This window comes from Diadema setosum, chromosome 22 (assembly GCF_964275005.1).
Source record: "Diadema setosum chromosome 22, eeDiaSeto1, whole genome shotgun sequence".
NCBI lineage: Eukaryota > Metazoa > Echinodermata > Echinoidea > Diadematoida > Diadematidae > Diadema > Diadema setosum.
Genome location: NC_092706.1, coordinates 28469090 through 28486947, shown reverse-complemented (window position 1 = coordinate 28486947; position 17858 = coordinate 28469090). Strand labels below are relative to the sequence as shown.

The following is a 17858-nucleotide window of genomic DNA, read 5'->3' as shown; positions in this document are numbered from 1 at the left end:
GTACTATATCATAAGTGTTTTCTCGGTATCTCGCAAAAAGTTAAAGGCCCAATTCTCATCTCCACCAATACTGTACCATCCCTTTAAGAGAAAAGAATGGAAAAAATGGACAATATTTTTGCCTATACGTTAGCATAAATCAAAGAAAAAAATGGACAGTGAAAATGTACAATGCACCTATGAAATGCCTCTGGAAATCAAAACCCTAGTTTTGTATCCATCTAGGCATCAAAAACGAAGTTTACGAGTTTGATGAGTTTAAGTCCCTGATTCTCATTTGTAGATACTGACAAGTCCGATGTACAGGTGCATCTGCGAGTTGTGTAAATTTGTTCCGCAAGGTGGTGTTAGACATTAACCTATTTCTAGGTTGTTAATTCATCAGAGAGTAATCAGTTTTATTGCTTCACCCTCCGGTTCGAACTTATGATGGCTGCAAGCAAATTTGTTTTGTTGGATAATGATGTCAATTTGTGAGATTAATTTCATTTCATTGTTGTCATTTCGTTTACTTACCCACGTCTTATACACAATACAATATTATTGCAAAATTCGACCAACATCAAGATATTACTTTGCAACGCGTTTAGGGAATTTCCTGAAACAGGAGTTTAAAGAGGTAGATCTTAAATGGTTAGGGGCCAAAGACAAATTAGATCCCATGTCTTTTTTGTATCTTCATGTTATTAAACTGATTGTTTTCTTTTAATTTTCACGTTGCACATAATATTTATCCTATCATGATTTTAGGGAAAAAAAGTAGGACGTCAAGTGGCTTGATTTGCATTATGAATTTGAATGTCACGTAAAACTTTGTGTTTATTTTTTTTATCATGTATCTAAGCAAATCTATCTCCTCATATCCCGTGTTCACATTTTTTCATTAGTAAAGTTTTATCTCAAGAAGTTAGAAACACTGTAGGCGAGTCCTTCATTGTAGACAGGAACACTAGAAAGAGTATCTTTAAATCGAAAAGAGAGCAGTGAGAAGTGAGGGAGTAAAAAGAGAATGCGCAGAACGAATGAAGTGCATGATGTTATTTAATCGATGAACAGTAGTCACACGAAGTCTAAAAGGGGTAGAAGGTTTTGAGGATGACTTTTCAGAGGGAGAAATAAAATTTCAACAAGCAAGCAAGTAACAAAACAAACAAACAAACAAAATGGGGTCAATGGCTTTTTTTCATTTGATGAAACAATGGGTGTAGCTCTAGCCAACTTAAGGTACTCGCATGTTCGACCTACATTCTGAAGATTGAGCGACCTTTTTCTGTCAACACCATCCCGGCGGAGAATATTGATCAGACTAGGCCGATAATCAATAGCGGATCCCGTGTGCTGAACACTCGTCATCACTAAAGTGCGCCTGTTACCCCGGATCTGAGTTGTCCCCAACTCCTAACCCCCCTCCCCCCCCCCACACACACAGAAGAGGGTGTGGGATACCCCTCCACAAGTGTGAAATTGAAGCTTTGTTAATTACAGTAGAGTTTCAGTAAAATTACGTGCTTTTGATAGGTGGTTAACATTTGCGAGATGTACGACATAAGGAAAAGTTTCATGATGATACTTATGTCGAGGAAGGAACAAAATCAAAGCTTAGGTAATATCGCTTGATTTTTTGTTTAATAAAGCTAACATATTCTTATCACTTTTCAAATTATTACTGCCTTGAGTCTATATTTCCCTTGGATTTAACCAAAAGTATCTATGAAGAATAGACCTCATTGGAATTTTTCCTTTTTTTATTACGCATAGAAATCATTTTCGGACGACACGCTTGTCGCCACAGATTGAACAGTTGCAAGGCGAATGGACGCATACTCCACACACATCAAGTGCACTTCAATTCCAGTGTTTGATTGGTCGCTCATAGAGATAAATCACGCTGCCATGATCAAAAGAAATCGCTACACACCATCTCGCTCGATTGTCAGCTTTGATGAGAGTTAACGACCATCATTCCATGTTGCCTGTGTATACACTTATGTTCCGTGTATTCAATAGCTTGTCCGCCGCTCTGTTTGGATTTACCGCGGAGAAATAAAGGTAATGAGTAAACACTGAAAGCTGCTCAAAACTGTGACGAGGAATTTACGCAGTGTTTATGAAAAAAACCCTTTATCATTGCGATCAAATGGTCCGTAGTCATATCTAACAATCGCGGAACAGATGTATATATCTGTTCGCCCGAGCATCTTGTCTGCTATATTTTTTTTTTTCCAGTATGATTACACGGCTGATGATTGATGATTTGTATATGTTATCGTCCCTACCGACACGGCTTCTGTTATTACAATTCTTTATCGATGCTGGAAGCTGTTCGATTAAGAGTCGTCTTCAAGCTGTCACGACGTTCGGAGTTTACAGCTTGGGGGGGGGGGGGGGTAGTTAAGTACAGGTTGCAAGCTTGTGGTGACTGCTCTCACTAAGTGATAACTTCTGTTTAATAACAATAACTTCAAGGCTTATTCTATCCTTTACCCAACGTTCTAAAAGACTGAAAAACAAACTTCGCTTTGGTTTCTTGACTAGCTATAAGCTTAAAGTGTTATTTTCCTCATTTTTTTTTTTTTTAATCGCAGATTCCATTCTTTCCCTTTTCTCTAGGCTCCTCCAATTCTCTTGTTTCCATGACTACCTACGTGGATGCAAACATCCCTTCCACAAATTTCGATGAGGAAAAAAGAAGAAGAAAAAGAAAGCACTGTCTATGCTTCTATACTGCTTTACTTTGACAAAGGGATGCAAGTGACAAATTTCACTAGTTCAACATTTTACTCAATTTGTTGGCACTGTTACCAATATCACATGCTTTGTGCTTTCCCCGCAGTTAGCAGAAATCACATCTTTCGGAAAAAAAAATCTTTGATGATAATTTCTCAAAACTGAATCATTACTGACGAATACATTTTCCTAAAAAAAAAGTTGAGCACACTTTGGGCGTCACTTGCTTTCTTTTGCCACAGAAGAACAGAATACATTTCTATCGCAAAAGCGTATGATGGATTTAAACCTTTTAATAGGGGACTCAGTATGTGACTCGTAACGTCAACCTTAAGTACGGGACCTTTCTACAAAACATAATTATTATAAAAGAGTATGTGCAGCACTATAGTCTATGACTCGGAATGTAGTTTCACATCGTGTGCTATATAGTTGGTTTATGTGGATGGTGTGAAATCAGTGAAACAAAATGGTGACAATTTTACTATGGAGAGGTAACGTTTTCCTCCTAATTCTTATGTTATTGTCGCTTTTTACGATTGATAAATACAAACACATAGACACACGCATGTAATAGAGAGGGAGAGACAGACAGACACAAACAGACAGACAGACAAACAGACTGATAGACAGATAAAGAGGCAGAGAGAGGAGGGGGGGGGGGAGAAGAAGAGATGGATTACGTAATCTCATCGGTGCTTACCGCAGTTCATCTTGTCGTAGCGCGTCCAGGACGGACGCTGCGTACTCGAGGTTGTCCTTCAGGTACTTTTTGGACACGTCGTCCTTCTCTAGCCTGAGAACCAGACTGCGCAGGCGCAGGGCTGCGATAACAGCGCCCTCTGGTGACGTAGCCGAGGGCACGGAGTCGCCCATTTCGAGATCGATGCTGGCTAGGGACTCCTCGTCAAGGGATTGGGATTCCTGTCGCTTGAGCTTTCGCTTTGCATCTGTTTTCTTGATTATTCTGTACTCTGTTTCTAAGAAGAAGAGTAAAGAGACAGAAACAACGAGCAAAATTCTCATGAGTGGCAGCGGTAGGCTTGGATATTTGGGGATTGCACCTATGCATGCTTACGGGGCGATCGTTAACTGGCCGTTAACGATCTCCCTGACACTGTACAGGCGTGCTAACCTGGAAACATTGAACTGCACATTACTTGAATATGAGACCAATCTGAAGCAAATAATTTTCACACAACAATAGATATATAATGTACTCTTAAATGAATCCCACAAGGATTGGAACAGTCATCCCCCAGCATTCCTACTGATTCCCACGATCAGTTACTAGCCATCCCCTTTAAAGCCACGATTTACCATTGGGAACAGTGATAAAAAAATTTGAGTTATCACATTAGATGCATATGTATATTTCAGTTGTATCACAAAACATCAAACCATATAAAAATTTCGCAATAGAGCCACAAATATAATAGGGTAACACTCATTTTCTCAATAAAACATGAATTTAGACGATTTATTCTAGAAACGATTTCGATAAAACTATTGCTCACATTTTGAATATTAAACAATACTTAACATTGATAACACTGATAAACATTTTTACATTGGTTGTTTCTATCCATGCTCACATGTTAGAACTATTTTGAAGCACTAAAGCTGTTTTTTTTTTTCATCTGCAAATAGTAAATAGTGGCTTTAATGTCTCAAGACATTGACTTCAATCATTGGGACATCTTTACAAACATTGTGACGAATATGTCAAGTGTATTTAAGTTGTTTTCTCATTGAGTAGTTGCAAAATGTGTCAGCAAGCTTTTACATCTGAACATCAAAATCTATATAATTATTGATCCTGATCTTCTGACTAAAAAAAAATGTACATTGGGTTTATTTACAAAACATTCCATCTGACTGCTCCGTGATACATGACAAAACAAACGATTATTTATAATTCCTCAGGATTGAAGCACGTACGCTGTAAACAAAACAAAGCTGTTCACTTCACTTAAAGTTGCTTACTGGATACCTGATCTGAGATAATCAACCTGTCAAAATCTTAGAAAAAACAAACTTAACAAACGTGTGAACCTCAGTATCAATTTCAGACAAGTCATTGATTTATGTTTTACGTAAACGTTTGATAATGTCGACAAAACCAAACGTTATCTTATCAAATCAATCAATTCATGCACGGTAGACATTCTGGTTCACAGTCAGAGCGATTTTGTAGAATAAATTATGTCTGTTGTGCAATCCTTCTACACATCACTTGACTTATTAGATTCCGTGTGTTGTACAAGGATTTTTAATATCACGTGACTTAATAGATTTTGTGTTTTGTGCAAGGCTTCTTCATATCATGTGATTTAATAAATTCTGTGTGTTGATGCAAGGCTCCTTCACGTGATTTACGTGGTTTGATAAATTTTCTGTTTGAGCAAGGTTTCTTCATATCACGTGACTTAATAAATTCTATGTTGTGCAAGGCTTCTTAATATCACGTAACTTACTTTTGCCATCCATCTTGCCTCTTGGACTACCAGGACTTTCTCTGTTGGCATTGTTCGGTGGATTGGCAACTGAAAGATAAAAATATAAAAAGAAAAGGAAAAAAAGGTCAATACCCAATGTAACGAGAGGACAAACTTGTTATAAAGTTGCAACATAGTTGGAAATACACGCAAATAAAAGAAGACAGAACAAAATATAGTTCACTGATGTATGACGGGTCGATTACTTTTCTTATTATTGCAACTTCATGTCATTGCCACTGTCTAAGTTTGTATCCAATACCACATGAGACCCCCGTCATACGAGTAACACAGCATCTTTTATTGTGTTAGTCTCGCAGTCATAAAATGCGTTCCCTATTTAGTAGTAATCACTGTGGCTGAGTTGATAAGACCACAGGCTATCAGTCCTAGATTCCACAGTTCGAATCCCTGACAGCAGCGGTTATGCAGAAGTCCTTTGTCAAGGCGGGTGCGCGTCACGAATTCGACACCCACGAATCTATACAACCCTTATTGTGTCATACAGCCCATAAAAAGAGGCCCACGAGACCAAAAAATTGAGCCTCGTATTGTAATATCGAACTCGTGGGCTGTTTATACCTAGTGTCGAACTCATGGACCTTATTTGCCTAGCGTCGAACTCATGGGCTATACGACCTGTGGGCTGTATGACTCATGGACCTTTTTCAATGTTGAACTTGTGGGCTGTATGACTCGTGGGTGTTGGTCTCGTGGGATGACCCCGTCATGGCACCTTATCCCCATTCCATATAGCCCTTCAGAGGAGACTCAGCGTTGTCGGTCGAGAGGTAGCTCGCTTACAAGCATTCATTTCTGCCTTGGCTGTTACGTAAAACATTTCACGATTCATCTGTTTTCGACCCCAAAAGTTCAATTCTCACGCAGATTTCATCTTGATATCATAGGCATCGAGTACCGCTAACATTGACTGAGAGTTGCTGTAAGCAACACAGAGTTTGAGAAATAATAGAAAAAAAAAACCCCGAGTACAGATGAGTGTGAGGCTGTAGGAAAGTCATGTGTATCAATTTGCATTGCATTTTCAAAGTTTACTGCGACACGTGCCTATAATTGGAAAAGTTGATATCTGTTATATGTAAAATAAAAAGTATTATCACAAGGGATATCACACAATCTCTATCTAGAGTCAGGTGGTAGTTGTCAAGGACAGGCTAAGTATTTCCCTCATGAAACACAACGCACGCCACAGAACGCGCGGTGCGCGCCCACTTCTGATGCACGCGTAAACTAATACGAACAACATCGTTTTATTCCACAGCTACGACACGCGAGGAGAACGGCCATGTCCCACCGAGCCATTTTCGAAGCTCTCCAAAGATTGAGCTACCACGGGTATTGATTTCAGGCGAGCGCTGATTCGGCGAGACGCGAACAACACCTGTTCTCTAATATCTTACATCAAGAATGAGATCGTATGAAATATCGAATGCTCGCTGATCGGAGGCGCAATCGACACAAACAGGAGAACAATATTTCATATGATCGACTGAGTTCGTTATTTGAGTGTAAAAATAAGACTTTTGTCCTCAAGACAAGCAGCAAATAGTCTATTAGTGGATTACCGACTTATGGAATTGATCAATATCTGATGTTAGAACAGCCAACTTCATCAATATGTCTACCGTTCAACAAAGGGCACTGCATGTGTCACATTATGTAGACATAAACTTGATATTAAACGATGTATACCCACAAAAAACCGGATTTCAATTTCATGTTTATTTTATAATTACTGTTAACAAACATCACTTGTCAGCGGAAATAATCAGAAACTAATCATTTCACAGTAATATAACGAATTGGCCTTTTGCCCAACTACAGCATAAATTACACAAAATGTTATAGAGAATTATGATTTGGCCTTTCAAATATATTTAATTATAGGGAAGAAAATGATATTAAACACATTAGATTCACGGGATGATTATATTCAGACTTACGATATCAATATATACGATTGTTTCGAATTTTTCGAACCTCAAAGCTGCAGCCATGTCTTGCAGCTTCATTCTTCTCATGTAATGTGAAGATATTGAATTAAGAATAAAAAGAAAAACACTCAGGATTGCTTTCAAACGTGTTTATTCAGCTAGGTGGGCGCAAGATATAGATTGCACAGATTTCGAATAAACGCCACAATCGTTTAATACTTCAACGCGACTCTCCTTCACAGTTTATAGATCTGTTTAAAGGAGACATAGCCGAAATCTTGTCATTTCCCATAACTGTGTAATCCTTTTGACGGATCAAAAATGAAAAGGTATTAAGATAATATCTCTATAGAAACGCTAAAAAACCAAATCCTTTCAGCTTGATGCATCAACAAAATCGTCTCTTCAGATGGAATGAAAATAATCTAAACGCGAGAGTTTATGATTTCGGACATTTCGAGGCGAGTCCCCTCACAAACCCTGAACTAAAAATAAATTCCAGCACCTATACATTATTTTAATCTCGGAGATACGCACTGCGAACATCGGCCTCAACGTGCCCCTTGCAAAATAGCCCAGGGGTCCTGTGCGTATGCTCCGCTGACGTCAGCAGACCACGTGACGAGATGATCTCCGGAGCGCAGGTATTATGATTATCTATGGCGGAGCATCCTCCGCTCACTACAACAGGCGGGAAAGAGGGTAAAACACATCGTCTGCACGCACTCCTACGAAAGCTTAATGGGGAAGGCAATCTCATTGCAAATTCTGTTTCTTTTTTTTCCCCTCTTCCTCCAATAAGAAAATGATTTCTCCAAAAAAGGCAGAATTATTCTTCTTACTAGATCTGATTTACGAGAAGTAGGGATATCATAGAAAAAACGAAACCAGACAAACCGCGATATTGATAGTTCTCTTGATATCTGTTCATTAGTCCGCAGTGGAAGGAAAATGGAGCTGAGATATTGATTTCTGTGTGTGAGCGACGCATAATTATAGCATGATTTGCGCTCTTCTGTTGGACAATTATGCGTCCCCGCAGCCATGTCGCCAATAAATTAAAATCAAACTATACTACCCCTCTCACAAGCATACATCTTTTTCAACGTGAATAGTGCAGCCAGAAACGCAGAGCAGACCTATAACACCTTTAACGTGGCGTATGCAAATTGTGAGAGTATCACACAATTTCTGCCAAAGGTTATTGAAATCTTTCTTACAATACTCAGAAAAAATGGATGGGTATAATGTCAGTTTGAGATATGAACAACCATTAAGTTACTTTTAAGAAGCTTAACACTTTCTCCTTGTTTTGTGGTTTCTTTAGATGAGTTACTTTGGTGAGTGACATACTGGAGACGGCGAATAGACATCTGAAATAATAAGCCGGTTCGCATGAGCAGAAAAAAGGAATGTATACTGTTTAGTAATTCATAATGCACATGATTGGTTTTTGTATGCTGCTTTTTCTTATTTTTGTTTTCTTTTTTTTTGTTTATTTCTATTTGTATAATCATGTTTTTGATCTCTGTAATTTTGTTTGATGTTCTTTAATAAAAAAAAATTGAAAGATAAAAAAAAGAAAAAAAAAAGAAAAAAGGTCATTCGTACCAACAGGCATGTGGGTTTTTAAATTCACTGGGATTAGCATCTGCGATGTAATGATTATTCACGTAATCCTCATAAATGTTGCTAGCCAGCACATCCACCTGACAGCAAAAGTGTTGTTTGGCAATATCAATAGAAAGAGAGCGTTAATACATTCAATGCCAAATGATTAAATGGATGCTTTCACAGGTGTTCATTGACGGATCGTTCTGGTCATCTGGTCGCTACGCACGTTCATTCTTTGTTTAACAGGATTGATGAATCCATAAATTGTTACGTAAAGCTTATGCATTATGTCGCTCTGAAAACGAATGAAGTGCCCCTAACCGACTGAGAAAAAGAAAGGTCATTCGTACCAATGTGCCCATGAGCTATAACTCCGAACTGGCTTATTGTTGTTTGATCGTTTGATAAAAAGTGCCAACATGAATTATTACCAGTCATAACAAAATACTGGACATTACACGTTAGAGCCTTGGATGTTGAAAAGAATCATACACCATCACCGACCATTAAGACAAAGGCAACATTGGTTCACGATCATCATTCTGAATCAAAGGCTACAACTTACCAATGGAGAAGATAGTATTCAAGAACATAGACCACATTATTTTTTTCAAAACAATATATTCACATTATCCTGAATAAAAAACGGATCACTGAAAGCAAGTACTATGAATATTAGATGAAACGTTTATAACTTTCAGCTACCACGACAAGTAGCAGTTTTTGAATAAAGACGAAATCAAGTTACATCACAAATAACAAAGTCAATGTGCTTTTGATTTTTTTGACATATCCACGAAGAGGGTTGACGTATCTACAGAGAGGGTTTTCACCTTTAAGATGGCTTCCGAAACAAGGGTATAAAGTGGATAGGGCAATTATGTGATAATGAGAGATAATTTAATGCCAGAACGCTCCCGTGATCATCAGGCTAGCCCACGCTGAAGAGTCGGGGTGACAACCGTAAACGAAGAGGAGTTCAAGTGGTCAAATTGACGAGTGGTTCGCGCTTCGCTCGAAATGGCGGGAAATGCATATCGCGGAGTTTGCGAAACTATAAGCACTTTTTTATTTTTGTTTTTGTGTTTTCATGATGCGTAACTATTCAGCGGTTAATGGAAGAGCTATGGAATTACCGTTAATGTTGTAGTGCATCTTTTCCAAAGGAATTAATGTATAAAAATGAAATATGGCTTGAAATATCAGAGGACTGCGTGTGAAAGAGTGTCAATGCTCACACAACACAGAAGGAAATGCGGGTAATGCGGGCAACTTATCATCTGAAAATGAGAGACTATCTCCCGATATTGTAAACTCTTAAGTTTATTTCATCTTTTGCTATAAATACCTTTTGAAACAAATAGCCATCAGTGATCAGAAACAATATGTAACATATTTTTAGCACTTGGACATAAGTTGACAATGGTATGCGTTTCCGTTTTTAGGAGCAAACAACAGCAAGACATATGGTATCATGTTAATCAGGTTAAAGAAGAGATACATCTTATCTTTATCATGAAAAACAATATAGGCCTACGTGCATATATATATATATATATATATATATATATATATATATATGTATATATATGCATTTTCAGCTGTAATCCGTCGCTGAAATTATGCATACGCACGTCTTGAGTGACATAGGTTATACAGTGTGCTACAGTTCACTCACTATACACACACGCGCGCTCACTGTGATACACGCAAACGCCACATGTATGCAGCAAACCTCATGTACGGCGCCAGCCCTGTCTTATGGTCAGGATATACCGCGCATCAAACGAGTGAGTGGCGAAGTTAATCTGAAGAAAGGCCTGGGGTAGATTAGTCTCGTGGTGTCATGAGCCCTGCAATAGATATGCCAGTATTGAACCGTAGGTCCCAGAAGAATTGCCAAATCACCTCATCTCTACCCCCCTCCCCAAAAAAAAGAGAGAGAAAAAAGTTAGCTCCACACGATTCTCCTCAATTAATATGGCGTGTTCTAATACACCCGCTTGAAGCCACACAGTGCAAATCTTTCCTAATATGATTTTAACGCAGGCCCTTTACAGCAGACTACATCGACATTGGAAATCAACCGACTTATCCGTTATCATTTCTTTTCTGCCGAAAACCCTGGATACATTTCTGACTTTACTATTTTTTTCCTAATCGTTTAAAAAAAACCAACGTGCAAAAGCTGCAAAGGATGCAGAATGAATATGTGCGAGTAGTGCTTGGATGTTGGTTGGTATACACCCCAGCGTTCTTTGCTAACCACATTAAACTGGCTCTCATTTAAAAAAAAAAATCAAGTTACAATACTGTATAATCACCTTCAAAATCTTTCATAAGCTTGTATCTTCCTATTTTAAACCCTTTGATTACTTCTTAATCGGCCAATTACCACGAAACACGATATTTTCAGAATAGCACTGAGCGGGAACTGACCTCGAGTCCACCGATTGGGAGTCGGGAGTCCTATTCACTATGGCATAGCGATCATTATAATCGTCATTATCATTACCATTGCCATCTTTGTTACAGACATTATTTATCACTTCTTTAGCAAGTGTTTAGTACCACTTTTACTTTTTACAGCATCAGAGGTATGTTTTACTTTTGATTTAACTGTAGCCATGAACTTGTATTCTTCTCTTAAAGTGTTTCCTTGATCAAAGTGAAAACAGTGCTTGTGAGCTCATATTTATCAAAGATTTTTTTTTTACGTTGCTGTTCGTGCACCAAGCTAACATTGACGGCAAAACACTCGATCGAGATTCTAGCGTATTACAGATGTCATAGTTACCAATTCTCGCTCCTATCTTTTTTTTTTTTTTTTCGCGCCAATCTTCCGGTGTTTATTTTGCCATGTGGCCTCTCGTGCGATCAGACATGCGCGGACACGAATAGCGTGGGATTATTAACCAGCCATTGGTACTTGGAGGTAATCCACGCAAGCAGCGCGGCATGCTTCGATCAACGGTTTCGGAAGCGCCATTCTGTTAGCAGGCGACAGCATCAAGATCCAAGCGTGTGAGAGTATGCGTTTTGTTATGTGTGTAGGTGTGTGTGCGTGCGTGCGTGCGTTGCATCTATGCGTATGTATGCGTGTGTGAAAGTTGGTGTATGTAAGTGCGTTTGTGTACCTTGTTTAGTTCTTCAGATTTTGTATTAATTGAAAATGTATCTACTTTAAGTGCGTAAGTGTATATGTGTATATTCTGTGCGTTTGCGAATGTATACATAGTAAAATTGTGTATGTGTATGATAAAGTTTGTATGTCATGTAAATGCTCTTTCTATGCATTCCTTCTATACGGTATGCAGTTATTATGTATATGTGCATATAGGTAATGTTGACAAAGAAAAGAGAGTAATTATTTGCATGAAAAGTGTAAGGTGCATCCGTGTGTTCTGAGATTTTAAAACAAAATAGCACGGTGCAAAATTAATGTCGACGCTATAATCGCCCCCATTTTTTTTTTTGTGTAACTAGATACTTTAGGTCTGTTAACACAAAGAAAATTGTGTGTGTGTGTGCGTGTGTGCGTGCGTGCGTGTGCGTGTGTGTGTGTGTGTGTGTGTGTGTGTGTGTGTAATTTTAGTAATCGTAGTACATACACTCCTTGAATATCCGGGATGATCATGCCAACTAGTATTTACAAGTGCTAACAAATCCAGGCAGGCGAAAAATCATCCTGTATCTCACAGCTTATAGAAGTATGTCCAAATTTTCTTCAATGTTTCAGAAAATCACCATGGTGTACACACAGAATTAATGTATAGATAATTTTATCAACACGCGTCCTACCAAGATTGTATATCTGAAGTCGATTAGCAAGTCCTAAAGACAAGTCTAATTTGGTGAACAATTTTTAGAATAGAAATGTGATTTTTTTTTTTTTTTTTGTAACGCAACGTATTTCTTGTCATGGTCTCTTTTGGTGGAACCCTCTCCACATTAAAGAAAAAGAAAAAGAAAAGTGGTTTCCTCGATACATAGTGAAAATCTGCACTCAAGTTTTCCGTGTATAGTGCTCAGGAGTACCCTCATGTTGATTCCTCTTCAGAATTCAATAATTGTGCCGATTCTGAGGTTAAATATTACTCACCGCTACATACGATGTAGAAACATAAGATGACAACACAAACAAAAACAACTAGTCTAACACACACACACACACACACACATACAGACACCAAAAATATATATGTCTTGCGGAATAAAAATGTGTGATTCCACTGTATGCGTGGCATCTTTGGCGACACATGCATTCACAGCGCATAACCCTGGCTGCGCTGCGTTATCCGCCGATATATAAACATTGCCTCGGTATTCAATTTTGAAATCCAATTTTCCGTGTATTAAGTGGGATTACCGCGTATGGGTATTCGATCCCGGCGAAAGCCCGGGAAATGACTACGCAGACGACAGAAGAAAGATGGCGGGTTCTGGAGATGTGATCGAATAAACAAATAGGTGAAGTCAGCAAGTGGGGGATGCTCCCACGAAGAATGCGATTTCTTCCCACATGCAACAATTCAGTCGAGTGGTATATGCGAAATTGGCTCGACGAAGACATCTACAATAATAGTTGCGCGGAACTTGTTTGATGTGGTTAACGTGAGAATGTTATTCTACCTGACACGGCACCCAATATTGGGCTCTAAATGTCCTGTAAGTTTGATAAGTGATAAATGGATGTCGCAAAGCGTTACCAATGTCAGGTCTGGGAAAAGGACGTAGACGGTAATAAAACTATACGGTGATACAGAAAACTCTCATCGGCTGGGGAAAGATATATTATCACAACAAAATTAAACTTCAGCCATCTTTTATATTTGACTGGCTCGCTTTTATCCACTAAGGATTCCACTAAAATCAGATGATTCTTGCCACACCTTCGCCGCCTGCCTGGCAATGTTTTGAGATCACTGTAGCATAGAAATATGACAATGTGTATCCAGAATCCCCATTCAAAGCAGGATTAGTCAGTCTGGGGGCATTTCATGAAGCGTTTTGACAGATTTTTTTTCTGACAAAAAAAAAAAAAATCCAAAACTGTTGTAAGCTACGGAAATCCTCGCATCTAATTGGTTGAGAGCAAATTTGTCTGACAAATTTGTCTGACAAAACGCTTCATGAAATGCTCCCAGAACACCATATTAGGCAGCGATGATGATGAGAAGGAATCACTTGGTTTGACGCTACCATTCTGTTTATCTCATAGTGATATCCACGATACCTTTTTTTTTTATAAAAAAAAAAACTTATATGACCACTCCTGTATTTCTGGGGCCTTTGCAATATTCCTGAAAAAAAAAAAGTATTGCAATGGTGAGTAACATTCTCATGTACAAGATTTGTCCAACATTTGTGGTGTGGAATTAACACTACATCATAAATGCATATCTGAACTTTATTTAGATATTGGTCTCTTCTACACAAACACACACACACACACACACACACATATATATATATATATATATATATATATATATATATATATATATATATATATATATATTATATATATATATATATTCTTATATACTCATAAAAACAAACAAAATAAAAGTATGAAACATTTCCGCTATTCTGACGAAAAGGGGTCTTGTCTTAAGTTTGTTCTGCTTTCCATACACTTCATCTCTTTAAGAGATAAACGAACCCGCTGGCTATTTTTGTCGTAATTTTGAAGATATTTTATTAATGCTGTAAGCAATAGGTTACATCTCAACAAAATCAAATGTTGCTAAACTTATTTTTAACGTCAAACAAAGAGACTGAGACGAAGTTGTGGAAACGGGGTCACTCTCTTTAACACACACACACACACACACACACACACACACAAACACAAACACAAACAAACAAGAAATATATCCAAGGGCAGTTAGCATTATCCAGATGGAAAAATAAAATAGGATGTAGGCCCTAGAGTAAAAAAAAATAATCAACAACATATTTTGAAACCAAAAATAATATCTCGTTTCATTAAAAAAGCACAACTCTTTTAAATAAACACCACTTTTTTTCATCTAAAAACACATTTCCTTCTTGTTGAAAATAAAAGAAGCTAAATAACACAAAACCATAATACGGTAGTCGGCAACTCTAACATCGGAAGGTGTCAAGTCGTCTGCTCGTGTAGAAACAAAAGTTTATCAGTTCTCCAGAGTACCACGTATTGCCTGCTTTACTTCAGAAGTAGACTTATGTACTGTATTTTCCTCTCTGCACACGTCTGTTCTCGGTCATTGAAGGTAACAAGAAAGAGGCACAGTTCCCGTAACATCGTCTAGTCAAGTCATTTTTTTTTTTGCAGCATTGCTTGCAGTCCCATGCGGTTACTTCGAGTGACCAATCCAAATCTTAAAAGCAGGTAGGCTAGGAAATTCCCTGAAGGAAGGAGTCCTTCAGGATCTCTCGAGTCGAATACTCGTCATCGCCATGTTATGCTGCTCCTCCGAGATCAAACAACATCGTCTCGTACGAGAACATAAACCCTCGTTGTTCAGCAAGTAATCATATTATGTTGATGACCCTTGAGATAGAACCCGGAAGAGGTTCACCAGCAGTGGGCAACGAAGAGATCAAAAGTGATTATTGATTTAAATAATATGATTTCTATTTGTTTTTTCTCCTTTTTTTTTCGCTCAGTTCCACCAGTGGCGACTATAATGCGCTAACTGCTGCGCACCGGTTGCATCGCTACTGGGAGTGCACGCCAGGGCAAAGTTTGAATAATACATCATGCAGACACTTTGAGGTCGCTTGAAAAAAAAAAATCCCTTCAACTCGCTTGAAAGAAACGCCGTGTAAAGTTTACAGGCACTTATGGCAGCTCCAGCAAATTTGTGATGAACACTACTACTATCAAACCATTCAAACGCTCATTGATGTCTGGAGACATGTGATTCAACGGTAATACATAATTTATCATGGTCAAACCTTATCATATTCTTTGAATTATAGAAACTAAAAAGAATGTTTGTTTTACTACGATGACGAAGTTTGAGGAACGTAAAAAATATACTATCTGGTAAAGTTGTGTTTTCCTGTTTAATGAAAAGAAACTTCCAACTTACACAGCATTATTGCCAATGGATGCTGGACTCCATATATTATGCAATACATTTTTCTTTCCTCTACAGAGAGCTGCAAATAGCGACGGCTTCTCACTGATGGTGGCATTTTCATATTTAACTCAACGAAATATCACATCATTCATTCCCAAACGACGATACGGGCTTGCCATGTAAATGTGTAGAGAGATGAGAGAGTAGGGCAGAGAGAGAGAGAGAGAGAGAGAGAGGGGGGGGGGGGGAGGGGTGAAGTTACCAATTTGTGCCGAGTGCATTTGTATACGAGAGCAGAGGAGAAAAGCCCGTATCATAGTCGGTTAATGATCGGAGACGTTGCTTTATGGCAGACAAAAAAGACGTCAGGAGTTCTTGTGCGCAAAACACAAAAGGAGTGGATATTGATTGAGGGGAGAACGTATCTGATATGATATCGCATTATGAATCTATTTCGGAGAACGAACGACCCCCCTGTAGCTTTCTTCATGGCCAGTAGGCTGCAGAGAGCACAAGGGGTAATGGGGAGCGTGTGCGTGATATGGGAGCACAAAAAATCCTTTCCCACGCCCCCATATACCGTCTGGTATGATGACAATGAATGCATGTTTGGATGCGTTAAGTGAAAACTGGTTACAATCCCTGCAATATTCGTCTTTGTATCAGCATCTATGCAACTACTAATCCAAAATGGAAAATATATATCATTCTGCGAGTGATAATCTCCCCATACTATTTCTCTGCATGATCACTGATTACACTAAAGGACTGTATTTCTAAGAGTCGACGTCTGCTGTCAACAAAGATACATACTGCATAGATAATTGTGAATTGATGAAACATTAAAACTCCTGCCACATGAAAGCTATAACATAATGAATACTACACACAAGTACTATATACTGTGCGCTAGGTGAGTCATTGGGGACAGACATACCATTCATAGGTATATAAATGAAAACGTTCAAATGCAAAAAGTGTCATATCCAGTTTTATCACCTGGAAATATTTGAGATTGAAGGTGCTGAAAAACAAAGAAAATGATTAGAAGACGTGGTAAATTCGATAATATCTTGAAAGATGTATACTTGTTATGTAACGAGTGCAGTATTATCAAAAAGATTAATTTTTTCTCTATTATTTTGATGACCAATGGGGTTTATCTGTTTTTGCTTTCAAACTCTTCATTACACACACGCACACACACACACACACACACACATACATGATGTGTCTGCATATACTGTATATGAAAGGGAATGTTAGAGAAAGGGACTTACCTCACTATGAAGAGCAATTGCTGTTCAAAAACAATTCTTCTCTATCATTTTCTATTCTAGTGAGTATACATTGTATCGTCGTCTCCGAGAGCAGTGTAAAACCCCGTTTGACAACAAACAGAAAACCTCAAGTGCGTACCAACTCGGGTTTCTTCTTCTTCGATGAGCGGGCAAGTTCTGAAGGAACTCGCCTAAGAATCTGAACGATTGCTCGCCAATAGCTTGACGATATCGTAGCGACACGTAGTCGGAAGCGAATCTGGGCCAACTAATTCACCAAAAGGTGGCATTTCCACGAGCTATGGTGTACATCAAAGAGGCGACCAAAAATGCCCGGGAAGACACGACGGACCATTCATGATCTATTACAGGTTTTGGGGTTACCATGGCAACGCATCTAATGTGCCTCTTATCAATCACCTTCCTCCTCATGTCGTCATTGCCCGAGTAACACGCCTTCCCTTTTCTCCTTGAAATGTTCTAGAATGTGTCCCCACCTTTCAAGAACAGCCAAAGAAGATGGACCGTCACGAATTGCCATAATGGGACATGTCCATACATGGCTATACCTTTTTGTCGCGAGAAGCGGGAAAACTGAGAAATTCTCAAAGGTTGGGGTGTGAACACTGGTCGATGTGGCCTCCAACCACGTACGCAAATAGTAAATCGTGGAATGTAAGTAGACGTTGCAATACGAAAGAAAGGTCA

At 38.6% G+C, this 17858-nt stretch overlaps 1 protein-coding gene across 1 annotated transcript in view; it reads right to left on the bottom strand.

Moving 5' to 3' along the window:
* Window positions 1-17858, bottom strand: part of LOC140245483 (dual specificity calcium/calmodulin-dependent 3',5'-cyclic nucleotide phosphodiesterase 1A-like) — a 287474-nt gene that overhangs the window by 66797 nt on the left and 202819 nt on the right. The window contains exons 4-5 of the mRNA XM_072325053.1: window positions 5205-5273; window positions 3431-3707 (exon numbers count right to left, since the gene is read on the bottom strand). Of these exons, the coding sequence (XP_072181154.1) occupies window positions 3431-3707; window positions 5205-5273 (346 nt within the window). The remainder of the gene's footprint in view (window positions 1-3430; window positions 3708-5204; window positions 5274-17858) is intronic.